Genomic DNA, 21,490 nt, shown 5'->3' on the forward strand with positions numbered 1-21,490 from the left:
TGCATTAAGTCCCCGCACGTTTAGGCAGAATTATCTGAACAGGGAAATTCCATTTTCCCACTAGATTGTCCCCTAAACTGAACTGGCACCTTGGGGGGGCATGTTCCTGTAGACGGAAGCTACTGTATTGGGTTCTTATATCAAGCATCATAGTTTACACATCATCACCTTGAGAGGAAGTGGCGAAGTAGAAAGATTCCATGAAATACCTGAACTTGCCAAGATATTTGGTTGTAGACCCTTTGTCCTCTAGAGCAGTGGTTTTCAAACTTTTTCATTTGCAGACCCCTAAAAAATTTCAAATGGAGGTACAGACTTCTTTGAATTGTAAATGTGGGTATTCACATACTTTTGATTGATCATAGTTCTCTTTCACAGACCCCTTAAACACAGTCTGCAGACTCCCCGTGGCCCACAGACCATAGGCTGAGAACCAGTTCTCTAGAGCAGTGGTCTCCAAAGTGGGGTGTGTGCAAGATGATCCATTGGGGTGCGGGAAGAAAATATTAGAACTTCTATTTAGATGTATATTTATATAAATATACATATAGTGGGGGTGCATGCTCAAAAATTTTTTACTGATAGGGGTGCGCGAATATAAATATACATACATTGGGGGGTGTGCTCAAAAATTTCTTACTGATAGGGGTACGCGATCAAAAAAAGTTTGGAGACCACTGCTTTAGAGCACTGCTGTACTACGTCATTCTCTTTTTATAACAGATAACACCATTCCAGAAAACTTTCTTGTTTCTTTTATTATAGATGAAATGCTTGCTGTGCATTTCAGTTGTTTTCTTTTCTCTTTGTAGGTCCAAGTTCAGTTAAAAACAAGAAAAAAGGTAAGTTAAAAATCCTAATTTACCTTACTTGTCAATTGTAATTATTTCAGACATGAAGCCGTCCCTAACTGAGAACTCTCTATTCAGTATAAATGCAGGTGACCTACATATTAAGCCAGGGGTGGGCAATTATTTGGGCCCATGGGCCACATAGGCAGTTCTAGGGAGATGCCATGGGCCAGGCAGCACCCTTCTTTCCCCCTCACCCACCCCTCCACAACTGCATCTTGCTGCAGCCTGCTAGAGCCTGTGCCCCGGCTGCCCTGCAGCTCCTCTCCACTGCCGTCACCACCACCTCCGGCCCACCCAGTGAGGCAGTGGTGGCAGCGCAAAGGAGCCACAGGGAAGCCCGGGTACAGGCTCTGGGTGGCTGCGGCAAGAAGGGCCTGGCAGCAGCAAAGGGGAGGAGCCACTTTTCCCCTACCCCGAGCAGCAGCTTGTGCCCAGCCGTCACCACCGCTGCCTCTGCTCAGCACAGGCGGGCGATTCTGGAGCAGGCACAGGGTGGGCTGGGGCTGTGTATGGGTTCCAGCTGGTCCAGAGCCAATCCGCTTCACTGGGCTGTGTCCAGAACAGGTGTGGGGCAAGCCAGGGTCAGGGCTGTGTGTGCAGGTCCCCACCAGTACCACGGGGTTGGGATCAGCAGCGGCGGCAGCCAGGAGGAGCCACTGCCTCCTGGGCTGCCTAGAAAGGCAGTCCAGCTGCCCTGCTGCATGCCCAGGGGGCAGCAAGATGTGCCCTGGGCCAGGAAGGACTGAGGGACCTGCCGTGGGCTGGACAGAGTCCTTCCATGGACCATATTTTGCCTGCTCCTGTATTAACCTCTCACTTTTGAGAGAGCTCTCACTTTTAGAAACACGTTCATAAAATCTTTCTTAGAATCTGGCACATTAGTATTCAGGGGAGGAAGTACAGGGGATACAGTTACAGTTAATTGCATAGTATACAAATAATTCCCAATTCACTATATTTGCACATACATTTGGCTGAGTCACAGGTCAAACTATCATTAGCTGCTTGTCATTCATGTCATCTCAGTAAAAGGATATCAGCACAATCTCCCATTCTTCAATTTTTTAACTTGTGGACTTCAATATTTTAGGAAACATATCTTTAATTGGGGATCCACTGAATTAAGTATGGTGTGGATCAGATGCTTAGAAATTGATTAAATTAATTATAGATATGAGGTAAGATTTACTTAAATACCCTTAATAATAGGTGTTTGCTTCATTTAGAAGCTATTTCTAGGCTGCATAACGGTAATTTTGACTGTTTTGTATCACATATTTCAAGCTGTTCTAAATGTTCAAATTTATAACGGCTTATTGTATATGAATTGAGTTATCTTATATAGTCCATCTGGGTTTCAGTAGTACATGAGAAGAGAGCTGCTGTGCTCACAGCCGTCTTTGCAAATATGGATGTTTGTACAGAAATTTTATATTAGGAATCTGAGCATATTGAAACATCTTAATTGTCTACTAAACTCCCTTCCAGGGAACTGATTTCAGTGTCAGGGTCCCTCCAGTTGTGCCTTGTATCTATGGAAGTACCTTTTTGTGTTCTGTGAGCACTGTTGTGTACAGAATTAGAACATTCTGTAAGTTAAAAAACCAAACCAAAAAAAACACTGTTTCTTTGCAAACTGTGTACAGCCCTTGGGCTCCTGCAAATATGGCTTGTGTGCTTTTATGCATGCATTTAAATTAAGCACACGCTTACATTCATCCCTGTTCAGCAAAGCACTTACATGTGTGCTTAATGCTAAGCACATGTGTAAGAGTTTGATGAACCAGGCTGGATTTAGTCTTGTGCTTAGTGGTCCCCTGCTTTAAAACTCTAGTGCATTTTACAGATAATTAATTGAAGAAAGGAAAGCAGGCTGATTATGTGATATGTTCTCTGCCACTGTCTCTGCAGCTTAGCAAAATCTTTCTAATGTGGATCAGTTTCCTCCACCTGCAAACATCAGTGTGTCATTTTTTGGCAGGAAGATTGAAAAGGAGAGTGTTTGCCTATGTTGTTTGCATATGCAAACTACTGTCTTCACTAAAACGCATTACTTTTGCTCGTTAGAGGCACACTTGGGAAAGTTCAGTCTACATTTCTTATCAAAAGTGTCCTAAAACATATTTTCTAGAAATCTAAACAACCCCCACAAACCCCTTAATCTATCTCATACTAGACCAGTTGAACTAGAAGTCTCCTAGGAAGTAATAATTATGACATTTACACAGTTTCTGGAATACGAGGGCTATCATAGGGCTATATTAGCTAATCCTTTTTTTAAAAATCTGTTTTATTGCCATACTTTGAAAATATAGGGGTTGCTTGCTGATTGGCATGTTACGCAGAAAATAGATCATTTCTCTTCACTTTGAAAAGTAAATTTCTGGATGCTGCCTGCTACATGTGGCTAAAGAAAGTCTTGGCAAGTTGGGAACTGGATAAGCAACACACACTATAAAATTATTCACACTGACAGTTGCTGGAGGATACTGTTAAACCTATATAGATTTATGGGATATGACCACTTTACTCAAAGCATTGTCTGTTGTGTACAAGCCACACAGATGTTGTCTACGTAACCAAAATGATCAGCTCTGGCTCATGATTGAATGCTGTATTTGAGGGGATGCACCAGGATATTTCTGTTTCTTGATTTCCCTCTTTTGTCATACATGTATACATTCACTGTTTGGTGGTTCTTTCTCTGGGCAAAGAATTTCTAATCTGGATGGAATTCTGTTCAAGTGAGTGATGTCTGTAACATGTTTTGTTGCTTATCTAAATAGATGATAACTCATCCACACAAAATCTCTACAACATTTAAAATGTTTCTATTTTCCAAATGCAGTGGTTCTTACATGCAGCTCCCTATCTTTGAATGTTCTTCTTCACTAGGGAATGAATCAAAAGTCTTTACATGTATTGCGTAGCTGTTTCTATTCAAATCAGTAAGCCGAATTCCATGACTCGTGAAAAATTAATTGAAATACCTTGATGTAGCAACAGGAATGCACAGCAAATACCTGCCCATCTGCTGCTTTCAGGATTACATGCCATAGTTTTACACCTGAAGTAACAGCTAATTTAGTAGCAGAACAGGCCTCTGGGGCAAGATTAGTTAAAACAGCTGCAGTATGTATTCCTTTTTGGTTCTCAAGGCAGAGCCAAGAGAGACTGCAGCAAACCTGGCTTAGGTGCATATTTGATGCTGTATTAAGATAGCCTAGGATAAAGGTGATATAAACCAAAGGAATGTAATCGGGATGCTTTAGGCAAGATGTGTAAGGATCTGGAGTTTGGTTCAAGTTGATGCTTTCAAAAGAATGTCATCCTAAGGGAGAGGAGAGCTAAGAGAATTGGAAGAAGACTTGGGTAGCTGCCAGATCAGATTTGAAAAAGCATGCACACCAATTGAGACAGAAATGCTACCAGCAGTATCAATTTGTTCCCCTTTATACCCTCTCCCCACCCTCATAAGACATGTGTACCATTGTAATGAGATCATTTAACTAACTTTTAGGCTTAAAAGAAAAGAACAAGAGATACCAGTTTTAATTTTCCTTACGAATAGAAATACAGGACCAGGCAGAGGGAGGGAATAAGAGAACACAGCTGCTGCTGATGAAACAAGCATTGCCATGCTCATATGTTGGAACCATGAGGGCCAGAAAGCCAGAAGCAGGTAGAATGATCAATGTTAATAAGACCTTGGGCTCCTGAAGGAGAACTGTAAGGGCATTCATAGATGATGTGGTTGGCTGCCTGAGCTTGAACACCACAGCTGCACCGGCATCACTGGAGAACCCCCAAGGCTGCATTCTTTCCTTAAATGGTCCAGTGTCTGTTCTGAGATGGTTAAGAGCTGTCCAGGCCCTGTGGGGCAGCTGCCATCCTGGGAGATGGAAGCCAGTGTTGGCGATGAAGTTCTTTAGCTGAGAGAATTCAGCTATTTCATACAATCAATGGGTTCTCAAGTCTGTATGTATGGCTTGTACAGAAAAAGAAACTGTCTAACCTACATTTCAGATAAAGAAAAAAATGAGCATTTGTGCCATCTAATGAAAGAAAAAGAAACTGCAGCTTCCATCAAACAAACTAGGGGAGAGGGTATGCAACTAGACTGGCACAGCAGCTTTGAGGCTGATTTATGTGCTTCTTGCTTAGGTGCTGTGCCATGGCATATGGTTTGGGCAGACCAGAGTGAGAAGTATATGGCTTTTCCAAATCTGTTAGCCAAAATAATAAGATTTATTTCCTTGCACCTTGGCACGGATACCTGTTGAGAAGTGCAGCGACTGTACAAAGCGATTTCAGTATTTTTAAGTACAAAGACCCACTTCAACTGACATTCTGTCATCTGAAACAGTTGGTGGATTCTCTCCCTATGACAGCTGTATTTCAGGTGATGCAGAGATTCTTGTATGCTTGCAAAGCTCATAAAAGTTGCTGTATAATATAAAATTGCTTTAAAAAACTATTTGAAAAGAACATTATTTTATATCAAGCTCTGGAAGGTTAGGAAATCCCAAATGAAGCTTGCGTGGGGCATCTTATTCAGCCCTTTTGTTCATATGCATTATAATCTTTACTTACATGATTGTGATGTTTTATCCACAGGATTCTTTCTATGTCCAGTGAGCATAATGGATGGTGTTCAACTGTTCAGTATTTTTTTACCCTTGCTGTGCAGTCCTTCACCTAATGCATTGCAGCCAAAGCCTTAAATCTTAAAACTCTTCATTTTCTCAAAATCTTTCTCGTGGCAATCAAAGTAGGAAGTGAATCTCTCACAAACTTTAATGAATTTATCTATATGTTAACATAAAAGACCACCATCATCTGCATTTACATTGTCCAAGACTAAGTGACAAAGGAAAGATTGTAATTCAAATCTACTGAGTTCCCAAACTTCTGCTCATTTCTCCCAACCACAAGCTGTCCTGTAGAGAAAAATGCTACATGATTATGCAGTGAAAACCTTAGGGGCTATACATGAAGGCCCCTATAAGGCCCCTTCCAGTAATGCCTAAAGCTGGTTGACAAATGTGTGACCGAGCCGTTTTCCATTAGAAAAACATCTTGCCAAATGCTTCCAGCAAAAATGTGACAGGAATGACAGGACATTTCATGCTTATTTCATTGTTTCAACTTTGATTATATTATAAAGTTATGATTATCGACATGGAACATTTTTTCCTTATTGATAGAAAAAAACATTCAGGTTCTTTTATTTTTCAAAGATACAGAGAATAGTTTTTGTTTTGTCCTGTTTGTGAGGGACCAGATTTTAATATCTCAGAATTAACAGAAATAGAATTGGAATAGAAATTCTGAATTTTCATTAGCAGAAAGGGGCCAAATTTAGCTTGCAGAGCCAATGCAGTTGTCTGCATTTTTAAAACAATAAATGCAAATTGTTTTATGTGCAACTGCAATAAATCACACCTGGTAACATATATCACTGATGGGGTTTAAACCTCCTAAAAAAAAAGTTAGCAACAGAAAAAGACTGTTAGTGTGAGAAATCATCTGCTTCAGTCCAAAAGATACATGGGGAGAAACCCAGTCATCTCTCCTGTCAGAATCCCGAGTTGCTTCCTCCCCATGCAGCGTTACCAAAGGAACAGTATTAGCTAGTGGAGCCATGTTCTCAGAGAACCTTTTGAGCTTACGGAGTCATTCCAGGCTTCACCATGTCAAAGTCTGTCTCTGTCAACCGTCCTGTCTTTAGAGACTAAAACTACAGAACTTGAGCACCAAAAGGCGGTGCAGTTAGCCTATATGGACACAGTAGATCAGGCTTTCCAAAGAAGTAGAGTACACTAGAGCTTTAGGGAAGAAGGTTTGGCTCCATGTTTGTCTGAGGAGTCTTCCAGGACAGCAGACCCGTTCCACTTCCCCCTGTTTTGCTCTCTTCCATCTTGATTATTCACATCAAAGAATTAGCTTCCTTTCTGTCCTGTGCACTTATTTCATATGGCAAGCCTGGTTGAACCAGCTTGATCACAGAACATGAGCTGGCTGTTTCATCTTGCTTTCAACTTGTCTTGCACTGGCTTCAGCTCAGCTGAAGCTCCTAGCACAGAATGGGAAAGTGAGTGTATAATGTAAGATGGCTTTAAAGAACTCTTTCTTTTCCTCACCCCTCATGATACTGCCCACTCACTGCTCTTGTTTAGGAGACCAGGAGAAGTTGCCCCATGGCCTTTGTGTGCCATATTCAGTAGACAGAGAGAGTAATCTGCAATCTTGTATTTTTCAGGTAAAAAGACTGGTCCTCCAGGGCCCAATGGCCCTCAAGGGCCACCAGGGCCTCCTGGTCCGCAGGGCCCTCCAGGCATCCCAGGGATCCCTGGAATTCCAGGCACGACTGTAATGGGACCTCCTGGCCCTCCTGGTCCCCCTGGCCCTCAGGGACCACCTGGCATGCAGGGCCCCTCAGGTAAGTGTATTGTTTAATTTCTTCTTGGACCGATACTTTGCTGAATGTAGTGATTAGGACAAATACCACGGAGATGAGTGCCCCGAAAAACTGAACAGAACACACCCCAGTGGCCCTTCCTTTAGTTCCAACCCCAATCAGCACAGCTACATGAGGAAGGATGGTCTAAGTGCCATGCTAAATATCTGAGCGCTAGTACTCCTGAATGTCATGAAAAACTTGAGCTAGATAGGGGGAAAGAGGTAAAAAAAAACATGCCTTACCTTTACCAGCTCCTCATCAGTTGGCAAATAGGCTACTCCAACTGATCACTTGTATTATGCAGTACATAGGGATGCCTGGCCTATCCCAGACAAGCAATATCTGATCCTGCCCCAAAAAGCTTTGCTGAGGTTTTGATGTAGTAGTTAAGTGATAACAAACAGAAGATGTTGAAGGCAAGAGGATCACGTGGGTGCTCTGGTTTGCACACACTGATATATTAGTTGTTTCTGTCTCTAATAGAGTGAGCATGAGTTAATGATCTCCCTCCCCCCAGCAACTGGAAGTTTTGGCATGGTTACTTTGATTTGCCATGAGCTCTTAAGTGGTTCATTTCCTTTCTCTGTATATCTTTGTCCCTGTATTACAAGGGTCTTGCAGCATACATCTCAAATATTTTGAGATCTTCAGAGGAAGTAGAACTGCAGACTGTTATTCTCTTAACATTCTAGTGAACTTTGATTTCACTGGTATTGAAGTCTACAAACAGCTGTGACTCCTGTGTGTAAGATGTATGTAGAGTAGGTTGGCTTTGGGTTGCCTTGATTGTAGTTTGGGTAATCTGCCTTAATTCACACATCTGCCTTAATTCACACATCTGTTTTAAACCTTTAGGAAAGATAGATCTGGATCAGTAAGGCCACTGCTTGACAAATTCTAAATTAATCAGAATAGTCACATGCAGCATATCTGTTTTGCCCCTTATGTGAAAATACTCTTTTTCCTACACTTCCTTTTTCACTGCATTTTCCATCATTTTGCATGGGTGCTCACTGTATCACTTTCATCAAGTTTGGTGTCTTATGTGACCTGTACTGCTGTGGGAAACAGTGGCCTTAACTAAGAACGCTTGAAACCAGGGATTCCTGACAATTGCAAGAGAATATTTTTTAAATTTGCTTTAAATAATAAAGCACTGTTTGCAGTCAGAGTTACTGCTTTATGCCTCATATGGCTTGTAGAGGAAACTTGGCTGGTTTCTAGCCTCTATATCAGAAGTAGCCAAGTGCAGTCCACATGCAACATGTAGTAGTTAGCATTTTCCAAATGCTGGCCATAGCCACCCTTATCTTTAATGAAGTATTGTGGCTTAGAGAGGTAAAAGATCCCAACATGCAGTCTGCTGCTCAGGATGGAGCACTATATGCTGGAACCTGTAATCTTTGCAAGAACAATCCTCATACTCGGTGAGAGGGTGGCTGCAATCTGATGCGTTGAATGAACAGCATTTTTATTGAGAGTGGATGGACAATCTCAATGTGTCAGATATGAAATTTGAATCTATAAAAAGGATAGAGTGAACCTTTTCTCATTGAGAGACCTGCTGGATATTAAGATTTATACTATATATTGTCTTTCATCCTCTCTGTTCAAAATCCGAGCCCAGGAAAGAAAAAAAAGTGTTAGTAGAAGATTTGCTACAGTGAAGGTTTCAGACCATTTCCAAATACCATTATTATTATTGTAAATCTCCTATCTTGCAGGTGCCACGGACAAAGCCAGTTCGAGGGAGGTACAGGTTGGTTAACCATGTCTCAGAGGAAATGCCACTTTTTGAGTTGAATTGATTTTTTGTTTTAATTTTACAGTGTGATTTTTCCTAGATGGACACTTTAGACTAGAGTATAATTATGAAAGTAACTTTCTTCATGAAATAGGCTGCTAACAGTCTTTGCACTCATACAAAGAAAACCAACCGCAATCACCTTTATCACTTCAACTGTCAGAGAAAATAGTGTTGATCGGTTGTTTACCAAACAGATTGCCATTATGCTTCTCTAGTTCTTTAGAACAAGCCAAGAGACTGTTTTTATGTTTGTTAGGTACAGAAAGCATTGCTAATCTACAAGGAGTTTCAAACAGTTCTTGGGGTCTGAATATTGAAAAAGCTGAAGACTATATGAATAGGACTTTCTAAATATGAATTAAAACACTTCAACTAACACTGCCACAAAGAAGATAATCATGATGAGTCCTCTTCACAAGTTGTGTGTTGCTTAGAGTTGAATAGGCTATCATAGTGCCTGCATCAGTTCCCTAAAGCTCTTTAACAGCTGTTCTGTGTCTTTATCCTGGTCATCAGTCTTCTAGGGATGTGCCAAGTTTCTTAAAAGAACAGAACAGTGTATCTTGCTAATTTTAAACTGCTGTACTCTTATTTGCAGCCAGCTGTGGTTCACCTCCAGGGCCAAGGTTCAGCAATTCAAGTAAAGAATGGTAAGATTTCCAAGAGATTATCAGCCTCTAACCTCAGTCTCATAGGTGGGGTCTTTTAGGCAGTACACCATATAGCTGGGATCAGTAAGCCCCCTCCAAATGACACTCTATTGGCATTAGAGTGACAGTACTATTCCCTCATATGACTCTGTCTGCTGCCTTTACACCATCAATTTAACTTCTCTTGTTCTTCCTTCATCCTCTTCTCCCCTGTGTTCATACATAGTTGTCTCCTAATAGATCCCTGTCCCAGTCCTCATTCCTGAACTTGAAAGAGATTATCTGCCTCATCAAACCATTAATCCAACCGCATCCATTGACTAGTTAGCCCTCTTCCCTAATCCATCTTCTGCCTTCCTTTCAGTACTTAGTATATGCTATACCTTCCTCAGTACTGTCAGCCTGTGTTTTTCCCAATTTTCCAGCAGTCTTTTCTCAGTCCACCAGCAGCTTTATCCACCCTTAGCCCCCAGTTCCATCAGTATGTCCCTTGTCCTTAGTCCCTGTCTTGCTCCACAAAGATCACCTCACTGAGCTGTTAGTAGAACAGTTCTCTGATAAGTGGTCCTGTGCCTGGACCCAGGCTGATTTCACTGCAGCACAAATCCTGTTTCTTGTGCAGTGCTCTGAGACATTCACAGCCCAGCTGAGGACACAGCCTATAACCCTCTTTCATACACAGCATGCTGCTGCTGCCAAGTGCTATGAGGGCTGGGGGGGGCAGTAAGGTGGGAATAGGGAAGTGGTGACTCCTACAGCTTCCTTGTTCATATGGATAGAGCTGACAGTAGTGCCTATAGTTAAGGCTGCCCGATACTCACACTGGAAGACCTTTTTCTCAGTTGCTTATAATTGCCAAATTTTACCTGCTAGCTTGGATGCATCCTGCACTGAGTGTCAACTGCCAGCTGACTTCCTCCCCACCCCTGAATTTCAGCAAAATTGTTTCCAAATATCAGATTAGACAAAGCAACTTATTTTCTCTGTTTTCAAAAATAATTATCGCTGTTCGAATGAGAAGCTCTTGCTCCCAGCCAGGACTTGAAATTAGTAGGTCACCCAGAAGTTAGAATGAAGAGCTGTGCTGCACCTGAAGTTTGTCATGTGATACTCCTCTAAAAGTGTTTGGTCACACGTGCTCAGTAGAGACTTTAGCAGCAAATTTGTCTAACTTATTCTGCCTGTAGTAAACTTAGTCCAGTCTCATAAAGCCCCATGAGAAAAACAAGCATCCTACAACTGTTCCTCCCAGCTGTTGGGGTCCACATGCACCAGAACTGAGTGCAGGAAGACTTGATTCTCTTATGCCCTCACGAGGTTTCCTTGCTCCTCCTGCCCAAGTAGGAGGAGGAAATGGCCTGACTTGAATGCACAGAGAAGCAGGGGAGGGGGCTTGCGCAAAAGGAGTTTAGTTTCTTACATTGATTAGGACATTTACCTGCTCACCAACCATGATAAAAGGTTGCAGTGTTAAAACACACCCAGGCATGTAGGCTTCTTGAGACAGCCTTTAATTACACCATCACATACAAATTTTTTCTCCACGGGATCCCATGCTCATTTGGTGCCCAGACTGCCTTCACTCTGGGCATGAATCAGGAGTGTGTAGCAAACGAGGCCATTGTCTGTAGAATTCCTGCTGCTTCGATTACAGAAGGCGAAGGTGTTCAGTGACTGAGGCAGGAGTTGCAGCCCTTAGGTGTTGGAGTCTGTCCCTGATTCTGTCATAAGGGGTTTGCACACATGATGAAAATTGCCCATTTTTGCAATTTAACTGCATCACACTTTACACATATGGGTTTTTTATGCTGTAAATGAGTTTGTTGCAAACTAAACCACATCCCGGTGTAGTTTAGTTTGCAATGTAGCTATGTGTAACATTGCAGCTTTTAATCTGACAGCTTGCTGCCCCCAGCCACAGAAGAGGCAGGCTGAAGGCAGAAGCCATGAGGGGGCTAATATTTTTTTTTCTTTGCTGAGCTTGTCTACATCTCCCATGGCTGGGGGGCAAGCTGCTGGTGGGCTGAGTGGCCCCTGAGCTGCAGGGGGCCCTGGTCCTTCCCTCTGTGGTGGTGGTGCCCCTTGGGGCCACCTGGGCAGGCTGGTAGCGGGCCAGGGGCTGCCGTAGCTGGGGCTCAGGGAACAGTTGGATCAGGCTGGGTGCTGCCTCCAAGCTGGGGCAGCCCACAGCCCATTAGCAGGCAGCCCCAGGGGGCACCACAACTGTGGAGGGGAGGACCAGGGCTCCTCGCAGCTCAGGGCCTGCCAGCAACTCACGCACCAGCCACAGGCAGGCTTCACAAAAAATAAAAAGGAATGGGCCCCTCACTGGGTTTTTTTTTGTTTTTTTTTCAAGTGGAGCCTGCCCATGCGAGCTGCTGGCAGGCTGAGCGGCCCCTGAGCTGCAGGGGTCCCTGGTCCTTCCCTCTGTGGGTTCCCTCCCTCTGTCTGGGTAGGCAGCTAACAGGTAGGTGCTGCCTCCAACTCTTCCCTGAGCCTGCCAGGGCTTTCAGCGCCACGTGCACCATCACCACTGCCTTGTCACCGCCTGGGATTGCCCAGGAACGGCCTGGCTTGTCCCTGGGGCAGCACAGGGAAGTGACAAGAGGGTGGCTGCATGTGCTGGCAGCCAGAGAAGGTGGCAGGTTTGGTGCATGCAGCGCTGGAAGCCCCGGCACGCTTGGGGAAGAATTGGATCCAGTGGGTGTTGCCTCTGAGCTGGGGTAGCACCAGCCCACTAGCTGCCTGCCCAGGCAGTCCTGGACAGTGCTGCCACCATGGAGGGAAGGACCGGGGTCCCCTGCAGCTCAGGGGCAGCTCAGCCCACCGGCAGGCTCCCCTGGGGGGAGAGGCAGAGCGGCAAGCGGCACAATCCTTATTTTATTAATTTATTTAAAAATAAGGGGGTGCTGCTGCTGCAGAGGGAAGAACAGGGTCCCCCTGCAGCTCAGGGGCTGCTTAGCCCACCAGCATCTCTACCCCCTACAACCCAGGCTGCAGGAGAGGTGGGCAGGCTCTTCAAAAAAAAAAAAAAAAAGGATTGTGCCCTTCACCAACAGTGACGGATGCCCCTAAGTTGAAATGGTGGGTTTTTAATCATCACATTTAAAAACCCACCATTTCAATTGGGACTAAAACCCCATCACGTCGACAATCACCCAGAGTTTCTAATTGATGTGGGGCAGGTCACTTATACAAAACTCTTAATAAGGGACACAAATTATGGATTCTTCATTTACAGTTTCCCAGACTTGAGGCGCTTGGGGTCTGAGCTGCTGAAGTGTTAAGTAGCCACCGTTGTAAAAGAAGTCAGTTGGGCATATGAAATAATATAAAAAATGCATTTGACTATGAAAAATTAGGCTGGAAGTGTCTCAGATTAGGTACCCAAAATTGGCAAATACTTTACAGTTTTGACTTGATCTCAGCAAGTGTCAGTTTTCCCAGCTATGAAATGAGAATAACAGTAGCTATTCTCACAGAAACATTGTGAAGATAAATTCATTAACTTTTGTAAAGCACTCATTATATGGGGAAAGCATCATAGAAGCACCCAGGAGGATATGAATTCTTTTGTATTCAGGATAGAGTATGAATTGTGTGCAACACAAAAGGCCTGGAGCCATATGCTGAAAGATGGAGATAAAAAGAAATATTCAATATGTATCTATTCAGCAAGCATCATCCATCCTGTGCATTGAATGAGGCTGATGTCCTGTACAAAAACTGTAAGCCAGCAGATATTTAAAGACCATATTGTCAGGTATTTAAAAACCATATAGTGAGATGAAGGTGGTCAGATGAATTGAGGGCCATATTCAGGGGTCGATCCAGTGGGAGTGGTGGTGCAGTTGCACCTGCCTTCTGCCACTGGCTGATCTGGGCACTAGGGGAGCCCTACAGCTTTCCTGCGTTGCAGGCTGCAGGTGTGTGGTGTGCCAGGCTTGGCAGGGGACAGCAGTGATGGTTCACAGGTTCCTCCTTCCAGTGCCTGCTCCCTGCCAGGGGACACCTGTGAGGGTGGGGAGGGCAGGCAGGGGCTGGAAGAAGGAAACTGCACACTGCTTCTTGTAGCCATTCCCCACAGCCCCTGGCTGGGGTAGGGCAGGAGTGGCTCTGGATTCTGTGCCCCCCACCCCCCATACCCCTGGGTCAGCTGGGGACAGCAGCAGTGGTGTTGGCAAGGGAAGGACTCACCCCTCCTCCTTCACGTGCCTGCTCATGCCTAGCTCTCTGCTGTTACCTGCCAGCCCAGGAGCCACACCTCACCCCCAACCCCTCATGGTCTGAGGGACGGTGAGCTGCACCCTGCTTTACTGAATCCTGGATCTTCCCATGGTCGTATTAGTTATGGCAATTCCTAATGTGAGTGCTTGACTTAGCACCTTTAATCCTCTTTCCCCTGTATGTCATATGTAATAGATCAATGCCATTGTTTTTCTGTTGCTACCATGCTTTTCATTCTGACGAGTACTGAGTGACTGCCGTTTTCTCATACTGAGATCTTTCAGGTGGAGTCCTCAATGACTGGTCACGCATCACTATGAACCCCAAGGTGTTTAAGCTGCATGCCCGCAGCGGGGAGCTGGAGGTACTGGTGGACGGCACATACTTCATCTATAGTCAGGTAGAAGTGAGTACGGTCCTGGGCCTAACTCCTATTCTTGTATTATAAATGCAAGGTTTGCATGAACCACAACCAGCAATTTCCCAGAACCTCATGTATCTTCTTAAGAATTTCATATTCTGGGAAGAGTGAGGGAGTGTAAGAGGAAGATGGTATATTTTTGAAAGCAGAAGGTCAGACAATCCACTATAATGCTAGCTGGCAGAGATCAGTTGCTGAACATGCATCCATATTCTACAAATGCCTTTTTTTTTCATTCCCTTCTGTGTAATTACTAGCAAATGTAACCCTTGTTCCACATTAGTAGCAAACAATAGTCTCAGCAGGAAGCTGGCTGTTAGTCTGCTGTCTTATAAAACAGATATAAAACCAAAGCCCTGACTTGGAATCATTAAGAACCAGCACCATTCTTCAGAAACTCAGGATTTTGCCTGGGTGTCCTAGCCAGATTCCAGCTGAGGTCAATCCAGTCCATCTTCCCGGTTCCCCAGTGGAATCAAATTTATACAATGCACTTCCAAGGATCATTGTCTAGAAAGGCTATCTCTGCTAACCACCTGCTTACATTGACTCCAGAGATAGGTGAAATGTGTGAGTACAATTCATCAACATGAAAAGTGCTATGCAAGAAAATTATACACTGTGCTTCTTAACATAGCTAATTGGGACATCTCCCCCTTCAACCAAATGTTACTCAGAAGATAGATTGCCATTTAATCCTGCTGTCACAGTTTCCTGATAATCTGTGTCCAGGGTTTATAACCTACAGAAGAAACGAGGCAGCCAGAGAGCTGCTAAATCCATCTCAGCCCACTGCATTCACCTCTGGCAAGAAAATCTGTGTAAGTTCTGGGTCAAATTTTAGTGATGCCACAGCTGGCCACATGGAACTACTGCAGTTAAGCCTCTTCTGGATTACTTCTGGTGGAGACTCATCTGTCTGTTGTTAGCAGTTCCACTAGGATCATATCGTATCCTAGTGGAACTGCTAACAGGCAGCACAAACTTTAGACATCAGTAAGTCATTCGGAGGCTCTTCCATAGTGATATACAAGTTGGTGCTCAAGAAGAAGGAACAAGAAAGGCATCGCTATATGAACTAGAGTTGCTGACCACAGTATTTCACCTCCAGAGGCTTTGTCCTGTGCAATCTGTAAAGGAAAAGTAGAACCCAATTGGAATTTGGAGTGATATCCTAGCAGTAAGGGTGAGGATACCCTTTGTGCAATGAAATCGGCTCCCCTTCTGCAGTGCCTAATTCAGGCAAAATATCACACTATGGTGGGCGTGTATGGAGTTAAGGAATTAGCAAATAGCCATTGCCTTCAGAAACACCAGCTTCTCATCAGGAAGGATAACCTCTAAGAGTAACCACTGCATATACAGGCTTCTACACTGCAGCTTGAAGTTCTTTAGAATCAGTATGTTAAAGAGACAGCCTTTGTAGGGAAAAAATGCATAAAACCCTGTCAAAAACTGTTTAATGTCCCAAATCAGTAAGAGAATCTCTAGAGGGATTTCAGTACCTGAGTCAAGTCTATTCATATCTCTATTTTGATTTAATGCAGGTACTTTAAGTTCATTTTCCCCTGTCATTTACCTGTCAAGCCTCAGTGGATGTAGTTGTTCACAGGTATTTCCATGCTTGTTCATCCTAGCTTGTTCCATGCCAGGTTTATCCAAACACCCTGCATGTTCTGTTGGCTCAGAGTAAGCCATCTTACTGCAGAAGTAGGTATGGAGGAACTTTGGAAGTGAACCTCATGAGATGTTTGGGTTAGGAAAGGTTCACATGCATTAGTGGACTTACAGAGAAGGCTTCAGGTGTACATACGTGTCCTTGCCCACTCCCTAATATGGTTTCTTTTCCCTGCTTCACATCAGGTATACTACATAAACTTCACTGATTTTGCCAGCTATGAGGTGGTGGTAGATGAGAAGCCCTTCCTGCAGTGCACTAGGAGTATTGAGACTGGCAAAACCAACTTCAATACCTGTTACACAGCCGGGGTCTGTCTCCTCAAAGCCAGGCAGAAGATTGCAGTGAAAATGGTCCATGCTGACATCTCCATCAACATGAGCAAGCACGCGACATTCTTCGGGGCCATACGCCTAGGAGATGCACCAACATCCTAGATGAACCTGACATGTACAAGGAGACTCCCAGAACTGCATGGTGCTGCTGTTCATAGGTGTTTCAGTATTTCAGGGGGGTCTATAATCCAGCCACAATGAAAACTGACCCAGAGCTATTTATTCCTTTATGTGAATGCAAAAAGAGCAAGGTTTCCTTTGCGTTGCCTGGAGACTTGGACTGGAAAGGCAGTTGAAAGCCATTATGAGAAAGAAAGGTGGCCCTGTCCTTTTTTGTCTCAGTGTTTCAAGCATTACTGCACTGATGCTCTTCTCTGTGGTCCTCCCCTGAGGCTTCTGGTGAGAATGATGTGGGTTTCCTGCTTTTATGTTGCACTAGCAAGAGCATCCATGGCAAGAGCAGCAGAAGAGAGACAGACTTCTGATGGATTTTTCTGTCCAGACACTCTGCTGCTTCTGCACATGTATGTGAGCAAGAAACCCTTGTGGTTTCTGCTTTTCCACCTATGTCAGACAGTTCTAATTGCAATGGTAATGTAATGTGAAAGGTGGAGAATGAGATCAACTGGGTGGTGTTTACATTCATCCTTTGGACTGTGAGAATAAGTAGGTGAAGTGCCTCTATACAGGGCTTGGAAGCAGGCTGCAAATGCAATAAGGGTGAAAGGAGCACCAATAATTAATAAAAGAGCAGACTGCTGTCATGACGGCCTCTGCATATTGCAAGCCCAGTGTTGAGATGTTCCTGACAGTGACAGATTCCAGTGCCCACTGCTACTTGCCAGTCCTGCCGTGTGCCCACAGGTATAAGTTGCCCTACTGTGTACTTCCTTGAAGCGTTGCTGTTATAACATCAACTTGTACTAACCTGCTGCATACCAAGAAATATTTACAGAGGCTTCACAGTGCTGCATGCTGCTGGCACAGATGCCCACATAAACACTTAGAAGCTGCTCACTGAAATGGGTACTTTTAAAAAGAAAATATTCAAGGAAGCAGGCTAATATTTTCCGAGTTAATAGCAATTATGTGCTGGTTTTCGGTTGTTTTTTCTCATTCTGTACATTAGAAGAATCTTTCATTCCTGGTTTTCCAGCCCTCTACCTTGAAGACATTACAGTAAGTAGTGATGAAATAATCTCCACCAAAATCTGTACTGAAGACTCTGGTCCAATGCACATGCCCACCAATATTGAGTCTGGTCCTAATGTGACTCTTTGGCCTTAGTGAGAGAATTAGGACACCATAGCTTCTTTAGGCTTCCTAAGTAATGCTTTCCCACCACCTCCTTTTGACTGATGAGAGAGAAAGCCATAAGGTGCATTTGAGGTAGGGAAGGGGCTCAAACTTCAGTTACTTCTCTGCATTGTGCACCATTTCTTAAAAACTGGCTGCCTAGGTACAGAACACATTTCCCAGACTGGGACAAGAATAGGGTATTAGCCAACATACAAAAAGAATTCCTGAATTGCAGAAGCAAATTCTTAACAGACAGCTTGGTACTAACCTTCCTGTCTGTCAGCATGAACAACTTAATGATAACCTGTTGGATTTTAAAAATGAACCTCTGTCAGTAACACCAAGACAGTGGCAGGATTGGTCAGCTAGTGTTGCACAAATAGCATCCTTGGCCTCACTGCCTTTCTCCATTTGTAGTCAGGGATCTCGTCTTCTAAGCATTGTAGCACCTGCCAGCAACTGTAGTTGTTGTGAGGTGAGCGTTTCCTGGGCCTTCCAGGCTTTGATTTCAAACCTCACTACTCAGAGGAGAACATAGTTTTGCCATAACAGTATGGGAAATTGCCTGCTATTCCTTTCTTCCTTCTTTCCAATCTTGATACATTGAGCTACCACAAGCAGCTGGGCATTTAACTAGTCTTCAGAAGTCTGTTTCCCTCAAAATGAATTTGAGGTGCTCTCCTCTAAGAATGGTGAATTCAGGAACTCTGTGTGAGATGAGAACCGTAATCTCCATTAAGCATCTCCTTGACAAGAATACTGTAGAATACAGTCTGATTACCCTGCAAGACCAGAGTAGGTACCAGGAATGCAATGATCTGGAAGAGCCCAAAGAGTAAGTTTATCTTCTGTTTCCCATGCTTCCAGGCTCCTAAATTCCCACTTGAAGGATGTGACAAGGAGCAGGATTACTCCACCCATGCAGAAGCAGTGCCTAACAGCTTTGCCTTGTGCCCCTTGTGGCATGTATATATAGCAGCATTGAAGGACTCTACAGGGAACTGAATACTGCCTCCCTCACCAGCTTGCTCTCCGATGCTTAGCTTGTAAAATGTGCCTTTTAAAAAAAATTTTTGTATTTGACCAAAGATGATTCCAGTATAAGCTGAGCTCCAGAATGCACAGTGCAGGAGGGTGGGGAGCACAGGGTCCACATCACTAATTGCCAAAGCTATCACTGGCAGAGTGAGCATAACTCCATTGTTCTCACTGTCTTATGCCAACAGTGAATGGAACCATAAAGAGCCTTTCTGTACACTGAGACCAAATGGCCTCTCTCCAGGAACAAAATCTTTATTAATAAAGCATGGACCTGCGTTATTAAGATAACTAAACTACTGTATGTTCACAAAGCTGTAGAGGTGGTTCTGTTTGTGGCCTCTCTGTGTCACCATCTCAGGAGCCCTGTTTAATTATCCTGGAGTTGAACAGAACCAGTTTGAGACCAGATCATAGCAGCCAAGGGCTGGAGGTAGTACTCAGCAAGATTGTAACACAATACAAGGGCAAACAGGGGCCTGCTCCAGTCTTCCCCTGTGATGCCTTTCGCTTTAGACAGGCATGAGTTAGGGACAAATTTTAGGGACAATTTTTTTGCACATCAGGGACCATGGTCAGACCCTGTGTTTTGCAAATGCAGCTCCTGCTGCTTTTCTGTGCCCCAGCTCTTTCCCTCCAGTGGCACTCCTGCTTTTGCTAATGTGCCTTAGCTCTGCCATTTTATTTCTGGCTGGATCCCAGTTGCAGAAATGTAGAAATCAGCGGATGGTGTACATTACACAAGTTTAACCCCCCCCATTCCTATATATAGACAATCTCTGGGGAAACACATTCTGCTGCTCTATTCTTGCCATCTTGAAAAGAACTGTCTGCAGTAGATGATTTTGCCTACACAAGAGTTGCGGGTCTGCTGCTCTTCCTTTTCCCATGTGCCTTTCTTACATATATAAGCATGTCACCTGTTTATAGGACTGAGGAGCCCAATTCCCTGCTCCTTCTGACAGCTGCATCAGGTCACCACCAGACCTGGGCTGTCCTAACAGAACCATGAAAGAGAAATGCTCTGAGGCAGAGAGCCGTGGTTTGTATTTAGAAAAACACATTCTGAGTACTCGGAGGTAGATTGTTCAATGTTCTTGCAGCCATGAGAGTCACCACAGGGTTGGTGCTCCCCAACTTCGTACCTCTTGGGACCTCTTCGTACCTATTTGGTCACAGCAGAACTGGTACTAAGTGAGGGGATGGTGCAGATAATTAGTGCCACGCTGCTTGTTGCTCCTAGCTTTTAAAGTCCAATGATTTCTGCACCAGATCAGTATTCTGTTACTTTCCAGCACAGCAGCATTGCTGTAGAGTCCTCAAGCAAAGAGAAGTGACCGTGTCTGTTCTAATAGTCTGAGTGTGGGGGCGCTACATGAGGTGACGGAGATGTACATTTGTGCTTCCTGCTGTGTTCAGCTGCACATTTCAAGGCTGTCTGGAATGTGGAAATGCTGCAATGAGTGTTTAATTTCTTATTTTCAAACTTATTTTGAAGCATGCAAAGGCTCACCCACTGCTTGAAATGAGTATTGGTGTACTAAGTGTCCTCATACTGGGTCTTGGGCTCCTAGTGGACAGGGCCAGCTGAAAGCATTAGTGACTGTTGGAATGAGCAGCCCCAGGCACCCTGGTGACTGTGAGTTGAGCTCATGGAGCAGCATTTTTTTTTCTGATTGTTTCCTTATCATTTTGGCAGGTTGAGAAGTGTTTCCTGTTCATGGCTCTCTCACTCTACCTGCCTGAGTTTGCAATAAAAAGCAACAGTGTATTTAGTTGTTGCATCCGTTTTTAAATTTGACTTCTACAAGTTGACTGCATGTGTCATTTCCTGTTTTGAGAGAGCCTGGAAAAAGTCTTATGAATCATTGCTTCCAGCGAGCCTCTCCTTGGGCTCCTATTATGGTAGTGGGGTTGTGGGCATAGATGTAACAACTCAAAGCCCACTTTTCTCTTGTGTGAGCTACACAGTGATGTACTGATGCTGCTTTATGGATCAGCATCTTTATTCAAGACACTATCTGTATATAAAATATACATAATGTATATAATTGGGATGTAAGTTTATGTAAATTGTCAATATGTTCTTTGCAAATAAAGCTTTCTCCTGATCTGACCTAGTTCAGTCGCTTCTGAAACACTTCTTCCCGCTCTAAGAGCATCCCCTTGAATGTGTTGCTTACTCACTTTTATTGTCAATTCCCATGTTTGGAATTTTTTTTTGGAGACTCAGTTGCTGGAATGAAGAAATTGCATGTAAACTGCAGCTTTAATTTAAAAAAGAAAGTTCTCAGCCCTCGTGATAGCAAAGGGAACCTGGACATGCTGGATGGAGTGCCCCCTAACAGCTCAGAAACCAGAAGACAGAAAGGTCCTCAAAATTATTTTCTTTTAGATGTAAAGACTGTGGTGGTGTGAGATCATTGTTGACTGTTTAGGGCCCACTGGAGCGCTGCACTTTACAATGATGCAAAGCCCTTACCCAACATAAGCCATTTTTCAAAGGTGATGTCTAATTGCAAAACAGGAGGAGAAAGAAATTTCCCACCTGAAGGTTAGTGCCAGGTTAGACTCTGGGGCTGGGGCTGTGGAAGGGAAGGGTAAAGTGGCACATGGAATATGTGGTGCTTTCGTAAAGAGTCCTGTGCAAGGTTCATGCCCAAATCACATGACAACTGCTTTTAGTGTTTTCATGCATGACACAGACTGACTTTGTTT

General features: G+C 43.9%; 1 protein-coding gene across 4 annotated transcripts in view; it reads left to right on the plus strand.

Annotated features, from left to right (window-relative positions):
• EDA (ectodysplasin A) overlaps window positions 1-20,886 on the plus strand; it is a 186,323-nt gene extending 165,437 nt beyond the window's left edge. Inside the window, exons 3-8 of one of the 4 annotated variants that reach the window (XM_090060474.1) lie at window positions 813-842; window positions 7,117-7,296; window positions 9,042-9,076; window positions 9,723-9,774; window positions 14,277-14,407; window positions 16,286-20,886. In XM_090060474.1, coding sequence (XP_089916600.1) covers window positions 813-842; window positions 7,117-7,296; window positions 9,042-9,076; window positions 9,723-9,774; window positions 14,277-14,407; window positions 16,286-16,537 — 680 coding nt within the window. In that variant the 3' untranslated portion in view covers window positions 16,538-20,886. The remainder of the gene's footprint in view (window positions 1-812; window positions 843-7,116; window positions 7,297-9,041; window positions 9,077-9,722; window positions 9,775-14,276; window positions 14,408-16,285) is intronic. The other 3 variants (XM_090060475.1, XM_090060476.1, XM_090060478.1) reach the window with 3 other exon arrangements.
• The last annotated feature ends 604 nt before the right edge of the window (window positions 20,887-21,490 follow it).

The sequence above is a fragment of the Crocodylus siamensis genome, chromosome 8 (genome assembly GCF_052110815.1).
Source record: "Crocodylus siamensis isolate JL-2025a chromosome 8, ASM5211081v1, whole genome shotgun sequence".
NCBI lineage: Eukaryota > Metazoa > Chordata > Crocodylia > Crocodylidae > Crocodylus > Crocodylus siamensis.